General features: G+C 46.3%; 1 protein-coding gene across 1 annotated transcript in view; it reads right to left on the bottom strand.

Moving 5' to 3' along the window:
• Window positions 1–13,372, bottom strand: part of LOC138296955 (olfactory receptor 2D2-like) — a 50,949-nt gene that overhangs the window by 21,312 nt on the left and 16,265 nt on the right. Inside the window, exons 2-3 of the mRNA XM_069236471.1 lie at window positions 1,876–2,007; window positions 1,250–1,458 (exon numbers count right to left, since the gene is read on the bottom strand). Of these exons, the coding sequence (XP_069092572.1) occupies window positions 1,250–1,458; window positions 1,876–2,007 (341 nt within the window). The remainder of the gene's footprint in view (window positions 1–1,249; window positions 1,459–1,875; window positions 2,008–13,372) is intronic.

Below are 13,372 nucleotides of genomic sequence, written 5' to 3'. Positions count from 1 at the left end.
ACACCAAAGTATGAGCCAGGACAATGTTTTCTGATTGTTCCACTGCTAAGGCGGCCGCTGCTACCGCCCTCAGACACGGGGGAAGACCTGCTGCTACTGGGTCCAGGGTAGCCGAATAGTAAGCCACTGGGCGGTAGAAGGTGCCGTGTTTTTGTGCCAAAAGCCCTAAGGAGCAACCACCTTTTTCATGGCAAAATGAATGGAAATCCTTGGTGTAATCTGGGAGGCCTAATGCTGGTACCTCCCGCAGTATCCCCTTCTTTAGAAGCTCTTCTATTACTGGAGCTATCCCCTCCTCTCCCTCTTTGGCTATTTTGTATTGTGGCACCTGTGGTAGACGGCCTCCAGGGCGCAGTGTCACTCGCACTGGGGGGCAATCTAATATTCTTCCCACATCATTTGGCCCCTTTGCCCACACTTCACTGGGGACCGAGTCTTGTAACTCTTGTGGGAGACTTTGCTCTTGTCCCTTGCCTCCCGAGTCACACCCCATGAAAGCCTGTAATGCTATCCCATTCTCCTTGCTTTCCAGGAAGATCCCTTCAGGTGAACAGCTGATGGTGCACTGTAATTTACATAGGAGATTCCTTCCTAGCAAATTTACTGGACAGTGTCTCCCAAAAATAAATTGGTGATTTACAGTAATAGGGCCTACTTTGAATTTCAATGGTTGTGTTAAGTATTCACTTATAGGTTGTCCTGTCAAACCTACGGCTGTTATTTGAGTTGCTGATAATGGTGCGTTGGGTACATTAGAGGCCTTTAGCATTGACATAGTGGCCCCAGTGTCAACTAAGAAGGGCACAGTTCTGCTTAGCACTGTTCCATCTACATATGGACCTTCTTGATCAACCGACAGTACTGGGCCTGTGAAATGTGTCTCCACAGGTGGTGGATATGGAAACCCATGTCCCCCCTGAGGTGCCTGTGGTATGTCTTGATATGTACCCACCCTGCACAAGCCGGGTCATTTACAGTGGCAGCATCATATGCATTGTTAGTATAAGGTGGGGGCTAAAAAAGGGCAATCTGCCTTCCAGTGTCCCTGTTGGTTACAGTGGAAACAGGTAGTACCTGGCGGGGGCATGAAAGGTACCCGTTCACCCTGTCCTCTGCCCCTGCCCCTTCCCCTACCCCTGCTTTGATTATTATTGTAAAATCGTTCTTGTGCCACCATTAGTTAACCTTATCCTTTTCCATTTTCTCATCATCTGCCTTTTGGATATTTGTTTGATAGTCTGCGCAATACCTTGCTGCTGCTAACACTTTGTCAATGGGTTCTTGTTGCCAACACACAAAAGACGTTTGTAAATGAGTTTGTATAGACTGCTGTAATCCATATCCAACGTTGGTCACAAACGCAGGCATCGCCTCACCCAGTGGGTTCCTCATTCCACTGCTCTGCTGGTAGACCTGCAGAAGGCGGTCATAGTAACTTGTCACACTTTCATTCTTTTCCTGTTTCGTATGTATTATTTTAGACCAATCAACATTTTCCTCTGGTACTTTTTCTCGTATGTATTTCATCACCTTGTCTCTTGCTGCCTCTACCTCTTGTCCCAGTGCCCCCCCTTTTCCCCTCACCGGTTCCTCTGCCGGCCATCCTACCACCTTCTTACAATCCTCCCATAAATCTTGTGGTATTATTATAATGAATAACATGTTCAAATCCTTCCACAGCATTTCTCCCATTGCCACTATTCTATTCAATTCTGTGTACCATTTGTGTGGCTCATCGCGTAATTTTGGGAAGTCTTTGGTGAAGGAAAACAGGTCAGCTCTATGGCAAGGTACATAGACATATGTTGGGGTATGGCCATCCTCCCCTTAGGAGGACGAAGGTACTTCTCTCAGAGGCATCATCTTTGTCTGTACCTGTTCTGTCCCTTCCTTATTTTTCTCTAGGCTCTGCAGGACCTGAGCTGCTTTTAACCCTTCTTTCAATTCTTTCCATTTCTGTAATTTTAATATAGCGTATTCCAGTTTTTCAGACAATTTATCATTACCCTAGGATGGCACGTCTGCATCTGTGAAACTCATTTGAGAAGTGTCCCAACTGTATTCTGTTGGCAGGGGACTTGTGCTGTTAGTGTAGCGTGCATATATCTGGTGTATCTCAGGGCCTAGGGCCATCAGTTCCAATCGCTCCATGGCCAGAAGTTCCTCTCTGTATTCCCTATTGTTATCTCTTTCTACCTCCGCAAATGTCTGTCTTCTATCAATGAGATCTGTGAGTATGGCACGACAATTTTTTCTATCTGATTTCAGGAACTTAGTCTTTCTTAGTGTGCTGGGAGAAGCACTCGGTGTACCATATGGTGAATTTCCTTTCGCCTGTGTTCCTGTGAGGCTGTTCCTCCTTTCAAATAGACTTCCGTCTAAAAACCTTGTCATAATATCAATGTTATGCTTTGTGTGGTGTGTGAAAACACATATCTCCCATTTTATCCCATGCAATCCCTTTGTCCCTACACTACTGTCCCTGGATGCGTCTTGGAACACAGGTGCTACTGCCAATGTTTGAAGAAATGGCGGTAGGTGGATATTGTTCTGATGACGTTTGGCTCTCTTCAGTGTCATCTTCTACTGAGGTGGCTATGCATGTAGGCCACACCCGGGGAGCTAGTTAGGATGGAGGTGTTGATATCTATTCCATATCTCTTGGAGCAGGTTAAGAAGATGGGGTAATGCTTGACTCCACTGGAGCTGGGCTAACAAACATGATGACTGGCTCATCATCAGACTTGATTAACATAACTCAAATGTATTTCAGGAACATTCCTTTTCATTCCTTGCCTCTCCTGGCGTGTCTCAGACTGAGGTGGCATTCAAGTGGAGTCTTGATCATCAGAAGGGGGCTTGACGAAGAAGATGGCAAAGATCTGGAAGACAGTGGATCTTGTGAAAGGAGGGATTCTTTGGCTTCCTCTGAGTGAAGTTCAATGACCTGATGTGTCCCTACTTCAGGAGGAACTGCTATTTCTGGCTGTGGCTGTTGCTGTTCACTGGCCTTAGTTTCCGGCAATGACTGGGTTCTACTTTGTGAAAGAGATAAGCCCAATTCAATGTCAGTGCTTGTCGGCTGCCTCTGTGTCAGACATGGACTTCGGCCTAGTTTAGAGTGAGGCTGCTGATGCACGAGTGGTGCTCCTAGCTTGCTCCCCAGAGGCTGGTGTGGCAGGTACATGCCTTCACCCAAAAAAGGCCTGGGGTGACATACCAGTGGTAGGAAGCGCCTCATTATCACTGGCTACTTTCTTCGTAGCAACTTACTTTGGGCCCATCTTGAAGCTGTCAGTTGGCAGTAGCACTTAACTTCACAAGCAGAAGAGATGTCCGTGTGGTCGTGAGTGTGTTCCTGCGTCACGCTAAGCACAGGCCTGTCTGGCAGTACTGTGGTTGATGTCTCTTTCTCTTCGTGCACCTAAGAGCAAACATGCAGGAAGGATCAGTGAAATGTGGCACTGTTGTCGCTGTTGCATTAGTAGTAGACCCAAACAATATCATAGAATGGTTACTTAAACTTATAAATAATTATGAAATACAGTGTATCCATTTGTAAAAACAACACACCAACATTAAGTTTCATTATCATGTACAGTCATGAAGGACAAGAAAGAGCAACAACTACAATATACAGAATGTAACTGTTAGCTTTATCTGTCTGCATCAAGTTGGCATGTTGCACTCAGGGAGGTGCTGGTAATAACTGGACTAAATAATCCTTGAATATTGTAATGTTATGTAATGTAGTGCAGACATCGGGCTGATGGGGAAAATAGGAGAATACATTTAAAAAACTAAAAAAACTAAAGTTGTAATTTAGTTTAAAAAAATCTAAAAACTAGAAGAACATTTAAACATGTTTTAAATATTATTATAAGACTGATATTATAAATTTAAATAAAATAAATGTGAAAAAAAATAGAAAAAAGGATAACATTTTTTATAAATCTATTCAATTGTTGACGTACTAGGGGAAGGGGGCTAGCATGAAAAACCACAGGGATTTGAGAGGCAAGGAGTAGTGGGGGTGAAAAATGCAAAAAAGTATATCATAAAATATTACAAAAATGTTCATACAGTACATTTGGTAATAAACATTGACCTACTAGGCCTGAATAATACATAACATGGCCACCAGCCACATGGTCAAACAACAACCAGCAAAGAGGCATGGCCACCACAGCACAGAAGAAAGCCCTAAAGCACACTGGCTGCATACACAAAATGACCAACAGTCACTTCAAACAACAAGCAGGATAAATAGAAAATAATAAAACACATATAGGGATAGGACTCTAATTTTGTCTTTAAAAAAAGGGCACCTAGCCACATGGCATGTGGTACAATGAAAAATGGTGGCCTATGACAAACACTCTCAAGCACTGGCCAGACAAAGAAGGCATCGGTACAGGAGAAAAAACAGCTTTAAGTCAGTATTAGTCATTCTTAAACCAAAATGAAAGGGCCTAAAAATGTTACATCAATAATACACATCATATGAAGGCTCAAGTACTATAACCCCACCATACACTGTTTGCGGAAAAAAAAGTGAAATGCAACAGTTTGTTATCTTTAATCAAATGCCACTCATGGTGTTTCAGTTCCACAGACACCACAAATAGTTGTTTTGTCATCATGCACCCATGACTAGTACCAGACCTACAGATGGAAGGCCTATTCCAGTAGCAGGCTCGGCGAGTCAACATTAACGTTCAATGTAATGAATATTGCAAATTTACAAAACAAAACATGGAGAAAACATAGGGAACTGTAAAACATTTTTCCTTTGTAGAATACAAATTACAAGTAAAACTATAACTAGACCCCCAAATGCAGGCCACCCACCACAATATATTTAAAAAATCAAATAAAAGTACAGATAAATCCTGGTGCATGCCCCCTATCAAACAAATATGTTGTCCAACACCCTTATACAAATGCTTTTTTAACTTACTTGTGAAATCTCAAATACAACAAAGTCCTTAAATCCAATGATATATCCAGGAGACAAAAACAAAATTGATCCTTTCAGTTCGAAATCCAAGTGATAGGTGACCAAGCGATGGACAAAGCAGTGGGAGAAGCATGCTGGACAGGAACAGGAAGTTGGAGTTTCTGGGGCACTTTAGTGTTGTTGAAAAAAATAAATAAAAAAAGTACTCCTCACACAAAAAAATTAACGCAAACAATCAATTAGAGAAGATCAACTCAAAGTTTTTGATTTTAGCTGCTTCAGCTTCATCAGATTAAAGCAGCAGTAGATTGCACTCACTCGCACTCGCCTAAGTCAAAAAAATGTGCCAGTAGTCTTGTTTGTGCTTGCAAGAGATTGGAAGTCTTTCATCTCAATTCTCATGTGCACAAAATGTACGAAAGAGTGCTCCAACGGGGCAAAAACAGAAGAAAAGCTCTGCTACATTGCGGAGTGTGGAGTCTATCAGTAACTCCATGTTCTCTGTGGAACGCGTAGTTGCTGATATCTGCAAACTCCGCCAACGGAGTGGAGTTTTTAGCCCGGGCCTAAAATATATATTAGTAATTAGTTTGTAAAGTTCATATTCAGATTAAAAGGTATGCTTTATGATCTTCTGGATTCATTTGACTGATTCCTATGACATAATGATTGCAGGATTAGAAGTTAAAATGGGTGCATTATCTTCATTTGTGCACCAGCTATTTATGGATCTATATGCCACAAAATGGGCAATACACTTGTCTGCAGATATGTATAGCATTGAGTAGAGGTGCAACAACTCAAGTAATTCCTGTAGTGAACTGGAGGCTTGGATGATTCAAAGAAATCATAAATACATTATGAATTAATCATCATTCCCTCACCATCACCTAGTTTTAAAATCAGATAAGATTAGTTAACTTATCACAGTTTGAACCAACTTTATGAAAACTGTTATGCAAAATGTACACGGTACTGAATTAAAGACACATCTGACACACAATCAATAAAAAAAATTACAATAGCAAAATGTTTTTTTTCAATTCACACTATAGCCCTTAATCATATAATTAGACTTCCTTCGCAATTGGTGTAACTTAAATTGGCTTTAGAAGATTTGCACTAGTATGTTTAGCAAACATAATTGAGTTACTGCAGTTTAATTTGACTGTAGTCTCTCATGTTGTATAAATATACATCACTGATGATGATATACATGAATATTTGCAACATGTAAACAGAATAGTCAAAATACATAGGGGCATATTTATACTCCATTTGCGCCGAATTTGCGTTGTTTTTTTGACGCAAATTTGATGCAAAACTAACTCCATATTTATACTTTGGCGTTAGACGCGTCTAGCGCCAAAGTTCATGGAGTTAGCGTCATTTTTTGGCGTGAACACCTTCCTTGCGTTAATGAGATGCAAGGTAGGCGTTCCCGTCTAAAAAAATGACTCCGATGCATATGCGTCGGATTTATACTCCCGGGCAAAAATGACGCCCGGGAGTGGGCGGGGCAAAAAAACACGCATTTGCGCCTCTTTTTAACGCCTGGGTCAGGGCAGGCGTTAAGGGACCTGTGGGCTCAGAATGAGCCCAAAGGTGCCCTCCCCTGCCCCCAGGGACACCCCCTGCCACCCTTGCCCACCCCAGGAGGACACCCTAGGATGGAGGGACCCATCCCAGGGAAGAAAAGGTATGTTGGGGTAAGTATTTTTTTTAATTTTTGTTTGTGGCATAGGGGGGCCTGATTTGTGCCCCCATACATGCCACTATGCACAATGACCATGTCCAGGGGACATAAGTCCCCTGGGCATGGCCATTGGGCAAGGGGGCATGACTCCTGTCTTTGCTAAGACAGGAGTCATGTTAATGGCGCCTGGGCGGCAAAAAAAAATGGCGCAAATCGGGTTGAGGCGATTTTTTTGCCTCAGCCTGACTTGCCCCATTTTAGGACGCCCAAACGCCATTTTTCCCTACGCCGGCTCTGCCTGGTGTACGTCGTTTTTTTTTACGCACACCAGTCAGCGCCGGTCGGCTAACGCCGGCTAACGCCATTCAATAAATACGGCACCCGCATGGCGCTTCAGAATGGCGTTAGCCGGCGCTAATTTTTTTGACGCAAAACTGCATTAGCGCAGTTTTGCGTCAAAAAGTATAAATACGGGCCATAATGAAGCAGATCAAAAAGTAAACTTCAAGAAATCTAAAATATACTTCCTAAAGGTAATCATATTTGTACATATAATCATTATTATAGGTTTTTCAGTTAAGAAACTTGACCTGCAACTAAATCCTTAGGAACATGTGGATATTTAAAGATTCCTAATTATGTTAAGAACCTACAAGCATGATAAGAGTCCAGAGCTTTAGTCAAACTCATCACCTACACTATGCACAGAGAGAGGGATTATCACTTATGTATTCAAAGACGCTCAACTTTCTTTATTTTTTGTATACTGAAAGACAGACAATACCAGTTGTTTATACATTATATTCATATTCTTCAGGAAGGGAACATTTTGCACCAGTCACAAAGAATGGTTACTACAGTGAAAACCATCATAGTTAAAGACTGAGCCACTGCATAGGGTAATGAATTAACAGTGATAACATCTTTACCTTCACTAGAAGCTGCTATTAAAACATACAATCTATTTTCCCACATGCAAAAGGTAAGCTCGGTGTAATAGGCCAGGGACTGAGCCTCTACAGATGTACGATGTGGATATGCCCCTACATTAAAAGATAGGAGTAATTTTGATGCCGACAAGCAATACATGAAACCTGACTCCAAACAATGCATCATTCTATTTAGATTATACTTATGGTCCAGCACAGCCAGCAGTAGGCACAAACCATCAGTATACTTAATCATAGGCAGCTGTGTAAGAAGGATTTTAGGATTTGGAATTCAAAATCAAGCAAACATTTGTGAAACCCTGAGCTGACACAACTGTAAAAACTGCAGAATTGAATGCACTCATTGTAGCCTTGCAAAATCAATTCCTACTTGGTTTTGCCTAATTCATAATTTTGTGTTTAGGGATACAATGTTGATTTGAAACATAAGGAACACAAAGATTGCAAATGCATTGTACTGAAATTTGATAAAAGCTAAATAGCTCTGGGGTCGGACAGCAGCACTCCAGAGATGGATTCCATTGGTGACGGTCCAGCATATGCTGACACACTAGAATGAGGGTGTTCACTCAAAAAGCAATTCTGCCTCGGATCAGGCTTATAACTCTGCTGTACAGGTTGTTAAAGTTGCAGCAACAACCTGTCCAAAAACCAAGAACAACCAGTTCAGACATTCAGCAGTCTAATCATCTCCCAGAAAATATCCCCACCTCCTGGCTTTAACAGGAAATATAACTACTACCTGGGACAAAATAGCTTTCTATCAGTCGTCCTAAAATGGTATATACTGAATGAGTCTAGCAAGTCAAACCTAAAAAAAAGATGCTGATGAAGGATCGATTCTGTGGCTGTCATGTTAAGCATACTAAAGGAGGGTTTCTGGTGGCTTCTGAGGCAAAACATTAAAGACAATACGTACCACAGAGTGCAAAAATAAAACTGTATAGAATTGTGAAGCCATTACAATCTGTGTTGATAAAAGCAGCTCATTCTTTTTAAATTAGATTCCAGGATTATGTTGATTCATGTTAGCTACCTGATAAATATAAATCAAATATTTTTTTAAGTTGCTCAGTTCAAGAGCCACCATTCACTTTCAAAGTATCACACCACTTTCAACTCATACAATTCAATTGTGTTGAGTGAGTAATCAGCATGTTAAAGCAAGCCTTGACCACAAGGGTTCTTTAAAAGTGTACATCTTGGGTATAACAGTGTATATCTTACACAGAGAGGATTTCAGCAGTCTTACTTTGTAGCAGGATATGCAACTTACCTTGGATCGCTTGAGACACACTTAAATTCTAATGTTGTTTCTTGTGACTGGCTGATTGCTGAAGGTTGATGAGCTTGAGGTAGAGAGATTGAGACTGGATGAAGAGTTTCCTCACTACCCCAGATCCAGTGGTGGTGCTGGTGATGAAAAGAACAAGAGTGGTGATAATGCCACCATTGCCTAGGAAAAAAATAATGGAATTAGTGTGTGAAAACAGTAAAACTGTATCATGTGACTTATGCCACATGTTCCACTGCAACCTCCAAAACCACTGCTGATTATGTCTCAGAGCATCCCAGTCAGATACCCCTCAAGAAACTGAAGAGCAATTAGTCTTAAGCACAAATCAATACGTACTAAGCACTGGAGAAACTGCTGATAATGTAACATTGATCACTGCATTACCGTAAGAACTTAAAAGTGATACATATAAAGGCATCCTACATTCCAGTAACGCACAGCAGAATTGTTGGAATGTGGTACTATCCCATTAAATAAAACACTATTAGAAAAATCTCAAATAAACGTCCTTGCAAAATCAATGGAAAAAATTCAAGTGCTGCATGTAGCAGACTTATGTTTTGACCTGGATGGTAATTTTGGTATTTCTTATGAGGATGATGCATGAAGAATTTATGTGTAAAGAATGTATATATGTTCTTGGACCAACACAAACTATTCACGCTCCACACAGATTTTGTCTTGATTTAGATAACATGTTTTATTCAATGTACACCACTGACACTATCTCACTGTAAAGGATGATGAACAAATGTTGTGCTAGAAATGTTACTCTGATTGCTATCTGTTTTTTTCAATTGTTATGAGTACTATATTTCAGTACCAATAGTAGGAATATTGCCAATGTCGGAGATGAAGCCCAGATTTGCAGCTAAAGATTTTTATTTTAAATCTGCATTGGGAAATGTAAATGATGCTAAAAATGTGCTCATAACCTGAACACATAAAGGGGGTGATTCTAACCCTGGCGGTCGGTGATAAAGCGGCGGCCAACCCGCCAACAGGCCGGCGGTCGAAAAAATGGAATTCTGACCCTGGCGGGAACCGCCAACACAGGCCGCCACATTAACACTCCGACCGCCGCGGCGGTGCAGACAAACAGCGTGGCAGTCACCGCCAACAGGCAGGCGGCAGACAATGTACCGCCCACACTATCACAACTCACCAATCCGCCACCTTTTCCGGGGCGGGAGCCCCGCCGATAAAAACACGGCGGAAACAGACTACGAACGGGAAAACGCGCACCAAAACACACTCCACGAGGAAGGAGGACAGCATGGAACCCGAATTAAACATCCTACCTGCTCTCGTCTACCTTCTTATCTACCACGAGTACGAACTCCGGCGCAGACGACAACGGTGAGTACTGCACCTACGACACACAGGAGGGGGGAGGAGGGAATCTTACGGCACACACATATGCGACCCCCCCCCCAAACTATGTACACACTAATGCAGAGCAACAATGCACAGTGACACCACCCAAACCCCCCTTAAGAATGCAAAGACAGAAATAAATTGGGACAAAAATGTTATATAAAAAATAGACTCTGATATGGAGCGGTCAACTACGCAAAATATCCATAACAAAATGATACTATATACACTGCCATGGAGAACCGAGGCAATTAGTCCTGTACATGAAAGTTAAATGGAACAGTCCGTGGGCTACAGTGTAGCGACACAAGGGCAAAGCCCACACAGGAGACCTGAGTCCTTTGGAGAGAACACTGCAGGGGCATCTGATGAAAAAATACAGGCACCTCAGGGGGAAGGGAAGGGGCAGGCACCACAGCCACATGAGTCCACGACGCCAGATCCACGAAGGGGCCACCATGCCCATTGATGTATCCTGGGGAGTGCAAAGCCACTGTCTCTCAAGTCTCTCCAGTGGGTGGGTTGCCCACTTCACCATCCTGGGGAGTGCAAAGCCACAGTCTCTCAAGTCTCTACAGTGGGTGGGTTGCCCACTTCACCATCCTGGGGAGTGCAAAGCCACAGTCTCTCAAGTCTCTACAGTGGGTGGGTTGCCCACTTCACCATCCTGGGGAGTGCAAAGCCACAGTCCATCTGGTGGATGACAGTGTCCACTGCTCAAGGAGGAGGCATGGTGGGCACAGTGAACCATAAACAGTGCTTGACAGGAAGGGCCCAGCGGAGCGGTGCTTGAGACGGCGGGGCCCAGCGGAGCGGTGCATGACAGGAAGGGCCCAGCGGAGCGGTGCTTGAGACGGCGGGGCCCAGCGGAGCGGTGCTTGACAGGAAGGGCCCAGCGGAGCGGTGCTTGAGACGGCGGGCCCAGCGGAGCGGTGCATGACAGGAAGGGCCCAGCGGAGCGGTGCTTGAGACGGCGGGGCCCAGCGGAGCGGTGCTTGACAGGAAGGGCCCAGCGGAGCGGTGCTTGAGACGGCGGGGCCCAGCGGAGCGGTGCTTGACAGGAAGGGCCCAGCGGAGCGGTGCTTGAGACGGCGGGGCCCAGCGGAGCGGTGCTTGACAGGAAGGGCCCAGCGGAGCGGTGCATGACAGGAAGGGCCCAGCGGAGCGGTGCTTGAGACGGCGGAGCCCAGCCGAGCGGTGCTTGACAGGAAGGGCCCAGCGGAGCGGAGCTTGAGACGGCGGGGCCCAGCGGAGCGGTGCTTCAGACGGCGGGGCCCAGTGGAGCGGTGCTTGACAGGAAGGGCCCAGCGGTGCGGTGCTTGAGACGGCGGGGCCCAGCGGAGCGGTGCTTGACAGGAAGGGCCCAGCAGAGCGGTGCTTGAGACGGCGGGGCCCAGCGGAGCAGTGCTTGACAGGAAGGGCCCAGCGGAGCGGTGCATGACAGGAAGGGCCCAGCGGAGCGGTGCTTGAGATGGCGGGCCCTGTTCAGCGGTGCTCTTCTCCACCGCGGGCCCTGTTCAGCGGTGCTCTTCTCCACGGTGGGCCCTGTTCAGCGGTGCTCTTCTCCACGGCGGGCGCTGTTCAGCGGTGCCTATCTTCAGGGCGGGCCCTGTTCAGCGGTGCTCTTCTCCACGGCGGGCCCTGTTCAGCGGTGCTCTTCTCCACGGCGGGCCCTGTTCAGCGGTGCTCTTCTCCACGGCGGGCCCTGTTCAGCGGTGCTCTTCTCCACGGCGGGCCCTGTTCAGCGGTGCTCTTCTCCACGGCGGGCCCTGTTCAGCGGTGCTCTTCTCCACGGCGGGCCCTGTTCAGCGGTGCTCTTCTCTACGGCGGGCCCTGTTCAGAGGTGCTCTTCTCCACGGCGAGCCCTGTTCAGCGGTGCACATCCAGTAGGTCAAGGGAGCCAGACCTGGCCTGGACTCCCTGCTCAGTCGCCCTCCGACCGTGATGCTTCTGGACCCTTCGGGGATGGAGTCCTGGGCCCTTTGGTGTCCTCCTTTCCAGCTGGGATGTGGCATGTGGGGCCCACCTGCTCCGCGCTCCTGCTGCCTGACTTCTCCGCCCTGCTGCCCTTACGCTCCTTAGATGGGGCTCTCGGGCCCTTGCCTCCCCTAGATGATGTGGCTGGTGAAGTGGGCGAAGTTTGCTCCTTGGGGGCAGCCGTGTCAGTCCTCGCACGGCGGCCCTTGTGTTTCCTGGTCCTCTTGCCGGGGGGGGGCTGGATGTGTCCTTGCTGCTGATGGAGGTGTCACTGCTGGCAAAGGGTGGACTCCAGAACCCATGCACAACAGTGACACCCGAAGCTGGGCTGGTGGTGGCTGTGGTGCTCTTGGGACTCTTTGCAGATGGAGGGGGTAGGTCATCGGAGGGAAAGAGGTCAAGATTAGCCAGGAAAACTTTTTTAGGGCCAAGGTAAAGGGTAGGAGAAGTGGTGATGGAAGTGGAGGAAGAGGATGTGGTTGTAGGAGAGTCAGGTGTGCTGTCATTGGGTGAAGGTACTGGTGCTGTAGGCTGTCGTGAGGTGGATGGCTGTTGGGTGGGTGGCTGCCTGCGTTTGTGTGTCTTGGAAGAGGGGGTGACAGACACAGTGGGAGAGGACACAGGGGACGTGTAAATGGCAGTGGGGGTGGTGACTGCACGCGTGCAGACTGTACAGGAGGGTGTGGTGGTGATGGAAGCACTGGCTGATGTTGGTGTGCATGCAGGTGTGAGTGTAGACGTCACAGGGAGGGAGGAGGGAGACGAGGAGGAGGGGGACACAGGGGTGGCAGTGACTGTTGGAATGTCTGCATCTGGGTGTTGCTTGGGTGAGTGTTTGTGGGATCTGTGGTGCTTGTGTCTGGATGAGCTGCCCTTGGGTGTTGAGGTGTGTGCAGGCTGGTCAGATGGTGTGGATGGGATAGGCTGAGGAACAGGAGACAGAGACAGGCTGGAGGCAGTCAGAAGAGGGAGGCTGGAAACAGGGACAATGGCTGCCGTCAGTGCTGAGGCCAGAGCAGTGAACGATCGTTGATGGGCAGCCTGACCCGAATGAATGCCCTCCAGGTAGGCATTGCTCCAATGCACCTCCCTTTCTACCCCCTGGATGGCATTCA

Source organism: Pleurodeles waltl, chromosome 5 (genome assembly GCF_031143425.1).
Source record: "Pleurodeles waltl isolate 20211129_DDA chromosome 5, aPleWal1.hap1.20221129, whole genome shotgun sequence".
NCBI lineage: Eukaryota > Metazoa > Chordata > Amphibia > Caudata > Salamandridae > Pleurodeles > Pleurodeles waltl.
This window is presented reverse-complemented; position numbering and strand designations above follow the sequence as displayed.